This window comes from Trachinotus anak, unplaced genomic scaffold (genome assembly GCF_046630095.1).
Source record: "Trachinotus anak isolate AG129_WGS33_773 ecotype Australia unplaced genomic scaffold, CSIRO_AGI_Tana_v1 ptg000018l, whole genome shotgun sequence".
NCBI lineage: Eukaryota > Metazoa > Chordata > Actinopteri > Carangiformes > Carangidae > Trachinotus > Trachinotus anak.
In genome coordinates this window covers 4,928,449-4,943,979 of record NW_027273869.1, presented here as the reverse complement: position 1 = coordinate 4,943,979, position 15,531 = coordinate 4,928,449, and the positions used below count along the sequence as shown (strand labels likewise).

The following is a 15,531-nucleotide window of genomic DNA, read 5'->3' as shown; positions in this document are numbered from 1 at the left end:
CATATACTGACAGGCTTTAAGATGGATATTTATTTATGTCTCATATGTCGATACTATAAGAACATTAACTTACATATTTGTATGGGCTAGACATATATGTCAATAGATGAAATTGTTCCAATTTCTAAAAGGTTTTATATAAAATGTTTGCACATGTTTTTATTTTATATGCACATTTATGGAAATTTAATGTATGTACATATATTACATCTGGGGTCAAAAAACTGCTTTAAACTATTTATTGTTTTCCACCAATTTTTGTTTTTTTTTTCTGGATGGAAAAAAGGCATCTAGATTATAACATAACAATACAAGACTAAAACCAAACTGCTCAAATGATTTCAGCAGCAGCAGCTCAATACGTGACTCATGACACCTGTGCGGTGAGATAGAGGTTGAGATTAACTGACCTGATGCCTGATGATCTCATTTAAAAAAAAACAAAGAAACATCAGAACCATCCATTAAGCTCCTCTGGCTGCTGGACCCTTTATTAGTGGGACAGTGGCACTTCTGCCACTGCACTGTGGAAATGACTAACATGTAAGCTGTATGCCGTCACTATACAAGAACCTCTATAACTCAGATCTGAAACTTTGTGTTGGGACTCTCCGCCCGGTGAGGACGCAGGACGTATCTGTGGTTATTATGGGAAATTAAAGGGAACAGTCACTGATCAGCACAAAGTGGACACTGCCAGGCTTGAGAAGACACAGGTGAGTAATTGACTGATTTAAATATGTTCATTTATGATTAATTTGACCTAATCGGAGCTTATTTCCACCAAATATTACAAACGTCACTGCATCTTTTCAATACAACAAAGTAAACACACGTCAGTTAAACTGTGAACATCTGTGTGATGAGCAGCAGACCTGTCCTGGACCAAGATGACTCATGTGAAGCGGTTTCAAAGAATCCCAATGTCTAAGGTACGTTATTAATGGCTGCAGTCCAGGGAATGTAGTGCTGACAGTATGCAGGGATAGGGATGGATAGGGTTTTCAAGTCCCTTCATGCATTTTTTCATTATCAATCCCACATCAACCCGGCAGATGAGTCTTCCTCCAATTTCATTCCCTAGAGACAAACTGTTTTTCCAAGAGGGGCCAAACACGTAGACAGCAACCATTTCCACTGTGGATTGAGATCTGGTGACTACAAAGGCCATAACATGAAATCTGCATCATTTTCAAACTCATCCAGCGATTCATTGGCCCTGCGGATGGAGGCGTTGATAGTTTTAACTAAGATCAGACGCGTCAGGTTTTCATCACCTGTTTGTACTTCTCACCATTTGAGAGAATATGATTCATATTCAGGCCTCCTTATCATACAGAGTCATAAAGTGTCAATAAAGTAGGTATTCAACTGTTTGGACGTTTTCATCTTTTATTGTTTTATGACACTGAATCACAGTAGATACGATGAGTTTTTTTTTTTACACTGATCAATAAAAAATGTCCAAAAAAAACTAGTCTCTACAAAGTGATCTAAATTAATTAAAAATGTAAAAGCTAAGATGTTTGCACTCCTTCAAATGAAGATTTAGTAGATGCATCTTGAATATCTGTGTGGGCAGGTCTCTATCACCTTTGCATGTTTGGACACCGTGATTTTCTTCTTTTGCACAAGTTCTGTCAGGTTACATGAGCTGGACTGACATCTGAACTCTGACTCTGCCACTCGAGACATCATTTCGGCTCTGTGCCGGGAGTGTGTTCATGATCACGTGCAGTATTTGTCTGATGGCCAAACAGCTCAGTGTTGGTCTCATCAGAACTGTCATCGAGCTGACACAGAAGGTTTTACTTTCTGTTTGGAAAGTCTGGACTGTTGCGGTGAAGATGGAGCTGAGCCGGAGGGCAAAGCTCTTGATGGTGACAGTCTTTGTTCCAACCCTCACCTATGGTTGTGAGCAGGTAGGGACTGAATGAGATCGCAGATACAAAAGGCTGATATACAACAATTAAATATTAAAAACTTCCGGGGGGTTGAACACTTTTTCATAGGAACTTCAGTTTCAGTGAACAACAGTCAACAAAGATTCGGTTGATGAAAAGTGTCACATCTGATGGATGGTCGTTTTTCTGGTTCCAGTCAATGAGAGGTTTGTGTAAAGAGGAGGACTACTCGTTTCTGGGAGTGTCGGAGAAGACGACAAAAGAAACGGCGGAAGGAGGTGGAGAGTTGGAGGACGACTGGAGAGACACAAAGGAGGAGAGGGTGAGAGATGAGGAGGAGCAAAACCACAAAACTGAACACTGCTTATTTCAAAATGGTAAAAAAAAGTGTGTGTAAGTGTGTTTATGTGTGTGTGTGTGTGTGTGTGTGTGTGTGTGTGTGTGTGTGTGTGTGTGTTTATGTGTGTGTGTGTGTGTGTGTGTGTGTGTGTGTGTGTTCCAGGTCCGCCGGAGACTGGAGAGGGAGCAACAGGAAAAAGAGAGACTCAGACAAATAGAGGAGAGCAAGAAGGTGAACACACACACACACACACACACACACACACACACACACTTTTGGATGATACACACTCTACAAGTCTGTGCAGCTAAACGGCCTCTTTACTCTCAGCTTGAAGATTTAATGACACCAGCTCAGCCTTAGCGGCTTGTGTTTGTTTCTCCTGAGGACACACTCTTGCCAATGCATGCATGCAGATTTTCTCCTGAACAAACACACACACACACACACACACACACACACACTAACATAAATATATGCTCGGGTTGCACCTGGAGCCAAGCAGTAGTAATTGGAGTTGAGTGAAGATGGAGAAGAAAGGGAAGAAAACACTTGAGTTTGAGTTTGACTTTGGATTTTAGCTCTTGAGAGTTTTCTTTTATCAGAAAAATAATTTCTAATTGAAGTATTTCTCTTCTCATTTTTATTTTGTTTTACGCCATCTCTGAAAAAGTCTCGAGTCACATTTGAACCGAGCGTTTTGTGCATCTTGTTTCTTATTAAACTATTAGTGACTAGCTCCTGCCAGTTTGCTCTCTGCTTGTGCTTCCTTCACATATGAAGACGTCGTGCTTCACATGTCGTGAGACCAGGCTGTTATAATCAGCCTAATGGAAAGAGCGGGCTGAACAATCAGTCAGACAGGCAGTAGTGTGAAGCTGGATCGATGAGTGTTAATTTACCGCCAAGGTTCACTTCATCGCTCATGGCAAAATCAGATTCACTTCCATGGAATTGACAGACTGGGAAATGCAACTCTGGCTCTCTTTCAAGGCTGCCGGGCTTATCAGTCGCGTCAAACTTCACTCACACACTTCACTGCACAAAACACACACACACACACACACACACACACACACACACACACACACACACACACACACACACACACATACATATACACGTCGGAGCAGGAACACCTATTCAGCATTTTGAAAAAAGAAAGTAGCTGCGAGTTCATGCTGTGGATTCATTCAAAAACACACCAGTTGCCAAAACAGATGGACATCCTCATGGACGTGGAATTCACACACACATACGCACTCATGCAGGCACACACACACACACACACACACAAAACAGCTGTGGGTGTTTTGAGCAGCCGCCCCATTTCTGACAAGAGTGTGTGAGGTCAACAAGGGACATGGTTGTCAGTGTTTCCGCTGTGCGCACACACAAACGCACACAAACACACACAAACACACACACACACACACACACACACACACACACACACACACACACAGACATACAAAAAGACAGGAAGCTGATGACAACATTTACCCTGATAGAAAGGACAGTCACTCTCACCTCAGCATGGAATGTACTTTCCGCTGAACCCTAACTTAACCCTGGACACACACACAAATAGTGCACACACACACACAAATGCACACTGTGTGACCCCTGACACATGCATACCCACACCCAAATACATATGCATGTGCAGGGAATTCAGACACGCTGCTTAAACATGAACGCACGCACACCGTTGGACAGCATCTGAGGGAGCATAACTTCAAACACAATCTCAGACTCACACGGACCACAGCTGGGCCGGAGGAGCGCCAGGAACACATCGCAGTGTTCAGGTTGGTCTGAGTAAATACTTCACCCAAATCAGAACGGATTAGACCAAACTACCCAGAAAAAAAACCAAAAAAACATCCCATAATACTTCCAGGGTACAGTTTTAGTTCTGTGGAAGAGAGGCAGCAAATTCATGTGAGGTTTCCTCCAAGGGCCAAAGCAGAAAAACAAACAGCGAGCAGGAAAAGCATTTTTGTCTAACTACTCTGGATACAGTCTGAACTATCCACCAGGCATCAGATTCAACTGAAGTCAAGGCCTTTATCTCAACACATGACTGCAGTTACCGCTGTCGTGCAGTGATGCATTTTCTTATATTTTCACTGTTCTGCTTTTGACTAAAGTTACCTGGAGTAGGTCTCCCATACTTAAACATATGTACTTCACACTGCAAGGTTGTTCTACTTGTTTTGTATCAGCATCATCACATCTTTCTCTGCACTGAACAGCCTGATGATGGAGTTCTGCAAACTGCAGGCAGAGACAAATATGCAGGGTTTTGTTTTTTTTTTTCCAGGAATCTGTTTTAGTTTTTTTTTTCTTTGCAAACCTGGCAGCAAACTGCAGGGAGTACAGTGTGATAACATACCTCCAACTCTGACAGATGACACTGCGCTGAACCTCAAAGAATGCTCAAAGCCCTCTGGGCTCAAAAATGAGAGACCGTCCCCCTGGGAAAAAACCACAAGATAGGTTGTCAGTGTGAGCAGCTTATTACGACCTATAGTTAGTTTTTATTGCTAAGCGACGTCTAGAGGCCACAGAAAATAAGACAAAAGCAAAGGAGGAAGTTAAGTGATGCAATATAAAGAGAGACAGTCCACGTTAGGAGGAGGTCAGGGTGGATGGATGGGTTCATCAGCCTCAGCTGTGCTTTGTGCTTCATGCTAATTTGTAAATGTTAGCATGCTAATACACTAATTTCACATAAACATGGTCGAGGCTATACCTTCTTATGCATGTTAGCCTTTAGCTCAAAGCACCATCTGCGCCTTTGCAGACCCACAGAGCCACTAGAGTGGTTTCAGTAGTAATGTACTGACTCCCATAAATCTCCCACAATGATTTTTACATAACTCCCCACACAGAAATATTATATATGACATTTATGTCCCTATGTCAAGAGTGGAGCTGCCATATACATATGTCACCTATCAGGGGATATTTTATTATCACATGTATACATCCTCTGGATATATATAAAGATACAAGTTTATAATCCACAGCAAAATTTGAATATGTATTCATATCAAAAATATTTGATGAATTTTTATATGGTATAACATGTAACCATATATGTTAATAATATATATTTAATTTATATATGCAAGTTTATTAAAACTAAATACATCTAAAATTCAATATGTTTCTATATGTTTTTCTAATTCATTTTAAACATGTCTCTTCCCATTCTGGGAAAGTGATCTCGGACTTTTGGAACCCAGTGTGTATAATATCAACATATATTAACAGACTTTGGTATGGATATATATTTATGCAACATATGTCTACAATACAAGTGTTCATACATTAACATACATATTTGCATGGGTAAGATATAAGTGTCAATATATGAAATGAAACGTTTCACAAGTATTTCTCACATTTAGTCTCCTTATTTGGGATTTGATGCATTACTCAACCACCAAAAGAGTCTTTCAGTCTTGAATTTCCTGAAGATTTTCTTTCGCTTTCCAGAGATGTGCACAGTGTCTCTTAAATAGCTCAGTATTATTCAGCATTGCAGCAGGCTAGTAAACATCCCCCAGTATACAGATGTCCTCAGTGGATTCATAGAGTAAATATTGTAATGTGTCCATGCTTGCTCCCTTGGGATGTTTTCCTAACCCCTGTTCTCAGACTGCTCTGCACACTGACTGCACAACCACCACAGCTGGCCAGATGGCTAATTGGCACCATGATGTTGTGATTGGATCATCGCCAGAAAACAAGTGTTAACACAATTTATCAATTTGTCAGTGATCGCCAATTTCACGGCAATTTGTTCAAAATGTGCTACTCCCTCCTCACACACCGTGACGGCTGACATGTGTGTATAGAACATGAATGAAGTAATCATTCAAATGGCCAAATCAACTCAAGGCCTTTTCGGAAAGAATGAATGTCCTGATTGTTTGCCAGGGTGTGCGTGTGTGTGTGTGCGTGTGTGTGTGTGTGTGTGTGTGTGTAGTATGTAGTGTGTAATTGGGGAGGTAACGCTTTAACTGCTTTCACCTTCACTCCATATGTGTCAGCGAGGCTTCCTCTTTAAACTTAATGCCTCCCTTGCTCACATCAACTTCCTTCACATATTACTGCTCCCCTGACACACACGCACACACACACACTCACTCACTCACACAGCATGACAGAAAAGTTAATTGATGACAGGCCCTGTGCGTTGAGAGGAACTGGCCTTGGCCATCTCGCATGTATCCATCTGAACTGTTTAAGTCTTACATACACAAAGATTTTTCACTTTCTCACGCACGTGAAAATTATACATAAGAAGCAAACAGCAGGAAACTGGATCTAATTTGAGGTCAGGGATACATAACCTGCACTTTTTCATCACTCACACACACACACGCCTCTATATACTAATGAACACACCTCACTGGAGGCACAGCCTCAGAAGAATATATGTACTCTTATATCATTGTATCAGGGGAACCTTGTAACCTTCAAAATGATTTTGTAGAGCTTTAAGATATTAGTGTAGATTTACTGTGAAGGATTGTGGGTGTTTTTTTTGTTTTTTTCTGCCCACAGCTGGTTTGCAGCAATGAGTGATATTTGTTTTTGTTCATATGGAGCATTTTATGGGTTATATGCTACATACGGTGTTACTATTTAAAATCCAATATATCATTGTTTAAACTGGTCACAAGCTTATTCAATAGTAAAATATATAATACACTACATTTACATTTATTCATTCTGCAGACGCTTTTATCCAAAATGACTTACAAGTGATGGACATCACTAAAGCTTCAGTGCAGTAGGAGATCATAGTGTAAGTACTATGTACTACATCTATTCATTAAGTGCGAAGAGATCAGGTAAAGAAGTGCACAGCGCTAGTTAGACATGTCAGGGTGTTAGAGGTGTTAGGAGAGGAGGTGCTCTCAGAGGAGATGAGTTTTGAAAATAGACACTGACGTCCCTGCTCTGATAGACTTCAGTAGCTTGTTCCACCATCGAGGAACCACAGACGAGAACAGTCTGGACTGAGATTGTCTTGTGTGCAGGGATGGTGATGCTAGACTACGTTTCTTGGGGGAACCAGTAGCAGGGAGGAGTATAAGGCTGTATGACTGAGTTCAAGTACATGGAGCAGACCCAGAAGTCATTTTGAAGGCAGCACTAGTGACTTGAATCTGATTCAGGTGGCCATGGGTATCCAGAGTAGGTTGGTGAGTAACAGAGTGATATTTGCCCTTTAAGGCTGATCGAAGACCAGACAGGCCGCTGCATTCTGGACCATCGGAAAGGGTTTCACTGTGCATGAAGGGAGGTCCATCTGAAAAGCATTTGCAGTAGTTGAGATAAGAGATAACTACAGCCTGGTCCAAGAGCTGGGTGGTGTACTGAGTCAGCACGCCAGCATGTAGCTTAATCCAAGAACCTTCAGAACTTCCTTTTCTGATCCATTTCTGCTGCATTTACACCTGGCATTCATTTATGCAATCTGTAACTGGACTTCTGGAGAGGGAAAATGCACATCAACGCAAGGTGCAAATGTATGCAGCATTGTGACTGGAAGGACGTCAGTTGGCTCAGAGCATCTGTAGAGGGGGGTTGGCTCGCACTATGATTGGATTTCATCAAGGCGTGACTGCAATCTGTATCAGTTCATATTCTTTTAAAAAACAATCCACCCAGCAAATTGAAATGCCACCAAATTCCACATCTTTCAGTTTCGCCATAGCCAAGTCTGACAAAAGCAACAAGTAATAGTGGCAAGTCTTCCCACACAGTCATTTGATACCTACTAAAGGAATGACATCTATTTGTGTCATTGCTCCCCTTGACCTCAGACACAGCACGTTCCTCCATATTTACGTAACAGGAGCCAATAACAAAGTGGGGAAGATCAAGATAATGATGACACTTATTGATACCAGCTGCAAATGTAAAGGTCTGTGGACTGAATGTCAACATATCTGTAATATATCCAGATACCAGATGTAAATGGGGCCAGTACAGTGTGTCATGATGTTCCTCCATATACAACATATTACAGCATTAATGGATTTTTTTCAACCTGCACACTGACTCATTATCACTGTGGCAAATGTGTTAGCAAACAGTTGTCTATTTAAACATGTAGCACATGTAGAGCAACATTAGCATTCATTTGGAGTCTTTGGAGAACAAGAGTCCAATCATCTCTCTATTTTTAGCCCTGGTTTGGTCTTCACTGACTCCTGAGGGAAATATCTGGCTCTTTGGCAGCTGGATGTTCTACTACAATCAGATGCTATAACCAAAACAATGAGCTGAAAGATGCTAAAATGCTCCATGTAGCCGAGGGGAACAGCTAATTCTCTGTGCATTTATCACTGACAGCAACTCCTCTGACATTACACACAAGACATTTGACCCATTGCCAATATGAAGATATTGATCAGTGCAGCTTTAAAAGTTGCCCTTATCTACGGTGGCCCTGAGAGCTCAACACACTTAAGACAACACATGCAAATAGACAAACATGCTGCAAATACTGATACAATCACAATAATAACACATCCATGCAAGTGCATCCCAGCCAGGTTCACCACTTTTTGTGTCCCCTGGAAACACGTCCATTGAGTATTTCCAGTGTGTTCGTCTAGTTGGTTGTGTTGTGGATATTAACAGAGTGTGTGTTGTCGAAATGATGAAGATATTTTGTGAATTTGTTTGTGTGTTTTCTTTTGTTGCAGTGTGTTGAACTCTCAGGGCCACCGTACTTATCTCTGTGTGTACCTTCTGTTTCAGGAGCGAGAGCAGCAGTGGCGGACTCATGTAGCAGAGCTGACCTCCATCCAGGAGAAGACTCTGCCAGACAGACTGGCAAGACTCAGGAGATTCAGGGTGAGGATGACTGACTGACACACACACACACACACACACACACACACACACACACTGTTGATGTCAGACACACAGCTGACAGATCAACCAGCTGCTGTTTGATGTGTCTGACACGCTAACGGTCTGAGATTCAACACCACAGTGTGGCTCCTTCAGCAGCCACAAGGCCTCTAGTGTTTCAAAGCCGCTGCAGAATAGAAAAAGCTTTTTAAAGATCCGAGACGCGTCATTTATCAGACACTGAGGGTTCCTGGACGTCATTATCGAGTTGCACAGCGGTCACAGTTCAAGGTCATAGATCAGGCATTAGTTAAAGAGACTTGTCAGTGACTCCTCAAATGAATGGATGCCTTGAGGTTCAATGAGTGGCTTTGGTAGAGTGAAGGGTTCAAAGCTGTCATCATGGAGTTAGCTTTTACTTTGTGTCACACCAGTGCCAAGTGATTATGTCTTTGTATTTTGTTTAGCACTGGGCTTCACTGAGACCACCTGTCAATCAAATACTTTCTGTTGTTCTGTCGAAATAATTTCTGACTGTTTTAGTTTGTGGTTGAGATAATTTAATTAATTCTCTCCTCGGTCGTTCAGCAGAGACACTGTCGAGTTTATAAGTCAAACTGGTCTTTCAGATTTCTCTCTTTCTTTCTTCCGGCAGGAGTTTCAGAGGAAGGTGCTGGTGGAGGAGTCGGGGATGGAGGGCGGAGCAGCCGACCCCACGGTCAACCAGCTTCTCACCAGGATGTAGATGCATCATAGCAGAGAGTGATTCATGATAAATGTGTCTCGGGTTGCACTTAAACATCAATAAATGTGTTGAGTGAGACGTTTAAAAAAAATCAGTGTAACTGGATAACATGATTATAGACTGCAGCAGCCAGCAGCTACAGGAATGAGGAACTCCTCCATTGTTGTCGCTGCTTCTTGCTTTAAACTGTGAGAACCAGAAATGTCACAGGTGCAGACCAGTGAGCCAAATAATGATGAAAATTTATTTCAGACTGTACAAATAGACTCCACATTGTTTCCCATTTAAACAGCAGATAAATTAATCCACACCCAAAACCACCAAAGTGGCTTCACCGTGCTACCACACTCCCCACTGCATTAATAGAATAATAGAATTTATGTCATCTTTCTACTGTTATTGTCAACTTCTGCACCCAAGCTCACTAATGTAGAACATGTCTTGTTTGATGTATTTGATGTTTGTTACCGTTTCTTACTGAGAGAGAAATGAAAAGGTCGATACAACTCTCATATTTGTGTATTAGTTAAGACCTAGAGCCAGGAGGTGATTAGTTTAGCTAAACATAAAGACCAGAGGCAGGAGGAAACAGCCAGCCGGCCTCAGTAATAGAAGGCAGCAGGGATGACGTAGTTTTGTAAGTCTGCTTCACCCTGGTTTCCAAGGAGCTTTTTCTACTGTCACTTGGATTACTGCAGAAAATAAACTCTGAGACAAACAAATGTTTATGATACTGACAGGTTTTGTTCAGCAGGATAATCTTCACTAATAAACACCACTTTATGATTTTTGAAGCCAAACTACAATGACCAGAAGTAAAAAGCGACTGTTAGGCTATAAACCAACTACACCACGGTCACATGACTTCAACGTCACCACCGCTAAACTTCTTGCTAAAATGCGAACTAACTTCCAGGTTTTAGGACTCATTCCTGCAGCGCTCCATTACCCTCCTCAGTAATTACCTTCCTGCCTATTATGTATATGTGACCTCCTCAACCTCACATATAGAAATAGTTTGAGCAGTTTCCATAAAACCACAACTTTGTCATTTTTTCACTTTTTGTATAGATCAAACAAACCAGATTCAAAGTGTTAGTGAGTTTTAGAGTGACTGTGTCTCAGCTTCTAGTCTATGCTAAGCTAACGGCTCACCTCGTGGCTCTAGCATCACAGACATGAAAGTGGTATCAAGATACTCATTTACTCTCTGCAAAAAAGTGAATAAGCATATTTCCCAAAATGTCAAGCTATGTCTTTAATGGCGTAACGTGATGGTTCCATTTGTGGTGGCAACAATTGACTTCACTCCACACTTCAACAACCGCGTTTCTAAGTCACATGTCGCTAAACTAACCAATCAGAAGCAAGAAGGACTTAGACTGAGGTAAATGAGAAGAAATCTACAGAGATATAGTCAGGAGGTGACTGTAACAGTTTTACAGATGCACATATAAACATTTAAACTTGTAAATATGCCAATAATAATTGCATAAACATAATTATGTAAATAGTTAACTGTAAAGATAAATGTGTAAATAGTTAACTGTATAAACACCGTAAATATATTTATAGTAAATTAACTCAAATATACAATATATCTAAATCTAAACCTTACAAAATGAATCACTGTGAAAACTGTCCAAATGTACTGTAGCCTGCTTCAATTAGCTGAGAGAAGTTATATAACTTCTGCACAGACATCTTAGTTTCTGCCTCACAATCTATGTTATTTAATATGCTCCCACTGTCTAATTGTGACAGTATAAAACAACATGGATACAGTGATGCTGCAGACAGTACTCTTTTACAAGTCTCATTCAGTTGATAGTCATCTGAAACCACAGTCGGCCTGGGAGGCCACTGTGGTGTCATCATATGTTTCCCAGGTGGCTCAACTTTTTATGAAAAACTCCTGATGAAGAAGTACAGGAAAGAAGAGAAATGATTTCAAATCTGTTGTCGAAGGTGCTGAGCAAAGTTTCTGTAGCCCCTAACATGATATACTGGAGCTGACATCTCAACATCACCATTTTATGATAATCTCAGATTGAGATAATGACAACACACACTGATTTTTCAGTGTATCTGTAAAGTTCTTTTTTCATGCAATGTCCCCCGAGAAAAGGATGAGCCATAAAAACATCATTAAAACATTTTCTGTGGAAAATGTAGCTCTAAATGTTTCATAGAGCAGATAATCAGGTTTGCTGCATGTGTTGAAGCTCTGAATGATTTAATGCACCCATACATAAATCTGCAGCATGTGAGCTTCCAGTTGTGAATGTTTTCCAGTCAATGTTTGTGCTTGACGTGTGTATGTTTTTGTGATTGTGGCAGTGTATTTGTGCTTATATCTACATAACTTCATGTGTGTATTCAGAAGGCAGGAAAGCCTGTCAGTCTGTCTAAACAAGATTTATGAGGTCCCGAGATTTCTCTCACTGTGGCCTTCTATGGTAAATGTGGGGGCAGAAGAAGAAGACAGCAGAAAATAGACAGTGATATTAATAAATATGAAGCCTGGAGCTTCAGTCTGGTAGACACAAAAAATGTCCTCATATGCACAGAGATGGTCCAGTAGTGTCTCTGGAGCACCTTTCCTCACTGGGGGAGCACACACTCATTCAACAAAAAAAATTTACCAACTTAGTCTTAGTTGAATGTGACACAGAAATTGATTTAATAATATATATATATATATATATATATATATATATATATATATATATATTATGCACCTTTGAACCAATGACAGTCTCATAAAAACAGATTCAGACAGTCAGGGATTCATACATTACAAACCTAAGGAACCAATCCCGTCAACTTGTGGGAACATAAAACCTTGTCAGTACCAAATGGCAACCCACTGTGATGTCAGCCGAATGACTTATGAGCAATTTGGCTGTCGCCATCTTGGTTTTTGAAACCAGAAGAAACCATATTCGGAGGAGAAGGTGGAGCTGAGGAGGAGTGAGGGGTGGATCTGTCTGCTCTGTCCTCTATCCTGATTGTCAGGTAGGTTGCTTTGTGTGGTACAGTCTGTCAATCACATGGTAGCCCCCGCCCTAATACAGCCCCGCCCTGTTTTCCTCTAAATGGGACAATCATTTAAAAAATGAACATCATGTTGTATTGAAGAAGACTTGAAACTAGAGATTGAGACCATAAACTCATTGGGAAAATGTTTACTGAGGTAATAAGTCAAGTAAGAAGTAGAGATGTTTTCCCTTAGAGTTCATTACAATCTGACTGCTTTTTGCAACATTAGACAGACGCAGGTTTAAGGCTCTTCAGCATTGGCTTCACTTTTCAGACCCAGAGTCTACTTCCATTTTTATATACAGTCTATGGTTGGTATCAGTTCTGTGCATGAACTGTGGTAGTAAACCAAAAAAGCTGTTAGCTAACCACCTAAAAACACCAGAAGTAGAAGTTTTAGTATTGCTGTGCTGACAACACAAACAGCACAGCTTCTAGTGCTGCTGAGGTCAGTTCATATGAACATTTGAAGGACAAATCAGTTCAGATTCCAAAAAAGAAAATCTCACCACCGGGTCTGAATAAACAGCCGAATGTGAATCGACACATTGAGTTAAAGCATCCAACCAGTTTTTAGAAATGAAGTGAATGATGATCACAAGACATTAAGAAAGGGTCAGACCATGAACCAACAGCTGCAAAGTTCCTCCACCCAGGTGAACTTCACAGCATAAACATCTTTCTTATCTTTTAAAAATGAATCTGTCTGTGACTGTACGGTACTTTACAGTAATTGATGTAGTTTGAGAAGTGACGATGATTTGACGCTGGGATGGATGGTAGGAGGACGTTCTACTGAAAAAGAATTTCTTGAAAAAGGGAAGAAATGAATGTGAACTAATTCATTTGAAACTTTGTCAATTGACAAGTGTGAACCTGCACAACACTGGTCACTACAGAGAGCGAGGGTTTGCATTAGCACAACCACTTGCGCTGTGTCAGCCACTGCCAGTTACAAGCTAACAAACAACATAAACAAATAAAAGATGCTAACTGCTAACTGTTCTGATCCGTCTGCTAGTCTCTGATTCTGGTCTCCACAGACTCCTCATCTGAGTCTGGGTCTGACTGAGGCTCAAACATGTGGCTGAGTCTCTCTGATGTTTCCTCCTCTAACCATCCTGATGCTTTCTGCTCTTTCACCTGGAGACCTGGAGCCAGCAGGTGGTGGGCGGGGCCAAGGCCTGATCCTGAATTTCTCAATGAGGAAGTAAAAGTAAAACTTTTTATGTGGGAAAACTGTGTTAAACAAAATATTAATTACAGCAGAGTATTTTTTTTCTGGTGTGTCTGGAGAGAAACCTTCACATTAAAAGCCTTCTTTATACTTTAGTTCTCAGAAACAGATATTGTAAAGAAAACAAAGACACTGACTGTGAACATTTTGCAGATTCACTCTATATGAACATTTTTCCTCTGCATTGAATTTAACATGTTTTGTTTACTTTCCTCCAAAGTATTTTAGCCATGTTCACCAAGAGAAATGAGTTCAACAGTATATTAATATAATTTTAAGGAGATGGGCTTGAAATAAGTTTTTTTCATTCCCAAATATCTCACTCAATTTTTTTACAGTGAAGGAGTGAAGTCAAGAGAACACACACACACACACACACACACACACACACACACACACACACACACACACACACTTCAAAGTTAATGTATTTACACAGATGGACAGAGAATAGGGTGTGTCCCTGCCATGATCTGTGTGTGTGTGTGTGTGTGTGTGTGTGTGTGTGTGTGTGTGTGTGTGTGTGTGTGTGTGTGATTGTTTAAGTTCCTGCACGGCTCTGTGTGCACATGTCATGCATGTGTGTGTGTATACATTTATTTTGCACACGTGCGATTCAGTTGTTAAAGTTATGTTTTGCTTGTGTCGGCGTGTGTGTGCACACATACACAAAGCATGCATGTCAGTGTGTTTGTAGGCTCATCCAGTGTGTCAGTGCATGGGCTGGGTTGTGTGTGTGTGTCTGTGTGTGTGTGTGTGTGTAAGGTGTGGCTGGGGGCATTCTTCAGAGTGACACATGAAAGAATTCAGAGTCCTATAGAAGTCTTTCATCCAAATATTAAAGGGGGAAAAAGACAAAAGCAGAAAAGAGAGAGAGAGAGAGAGAGAGAGAGAGAGAGAGAGAGAGAGAGAGAGAGAGAGAGAGAGAGAGAGAGAGAGAGAGAGAGAGAGAGAGAGAGAGAGAGGAGGAGGCAGAGGAGAGGAAGGTGAGATGAGGAGGAACAGGTGTTTCAAGTGTGTCAGATGGTATACGAGTATATGTAGTATAGTATAGTATCGCCTGAGGACACAGACATACAGGAAAGTGAACTCTCTCTCCTGGCTCGTCACCCTCCTCCCTCTTCCTCAGTGTTTACATCGACTACAGCTTCGCTCAGTGCAGCAGCTACAAGTTGTTACAGATTAAGCTTTTCCATTGAATTGTGAGAAAACAAAAGTTATGTCTCAGAGAAATGTTGGAGCTCACACTGCAGTGGACGCTGCATGAATTCCATTTTTTCCTTGTACACAAAAATTCTGGCATTTTTAGCTGCAAAGTACAAAAGTCAGGCCTTAAACATCCCAGAAGCAACGTGAACCATCAGGTTTAGTTTTG

General features: G+C 41.0%; 1 protein-coding gene across 1 annotated transcript; it reads left to right on the top strand.

Moving 5' to 3' along the window:
- Positions 1-551: 551 nt before the first annotated feature.
- On the top strand, positions 552-9,968 carry LOC139635322 (scaffold attachment factor B2). The gene is made up of 6 exons (XM_071502515.1): positions 552-716; positions 871-932; positions 2,101-2,226; positions 2,407-2,475; positions 9,037-9,132; positions 9,788-9,968. Exons 2-6 carry the CDS (start codon positions 891-893, stop codon positions 9,875-9,877), a joined length of 423 nt encoding a protein of 140 aa, XP_071358616.1. The 5' UTR covers positions 552-716; positions 871-890; the 3' UTR covers positions 9,878-9,968.
- Positions 9,969-15,531: the final 5,563 nt, after the last annotated feature.

Excerpts from the sequence above, each read along its gene's own strand:
- LOC139635322 (XM_071502515.1), top strand. The coding sequence starts at position 891 with ATGACTCATGTGAAGCGGTTTCAAAGAATCCCAATGTCTAAG. Across the intron at positions 933-2,100 it reads AAAGAATCCCAATGTCTAAG|TCAATGAGAGGTTTGTGTAA; the intron begins GTACGTTATTAA and ends TTCTGGTTCCAG. Across the intron at positions 2,476-9,036 it reads AAATAGAGGAGAGCAAGAAG|GAGCGAGAGCAGCAGTGGCG; the intron begins GTGAACACACAC and ends CTTCTGTTTCAG.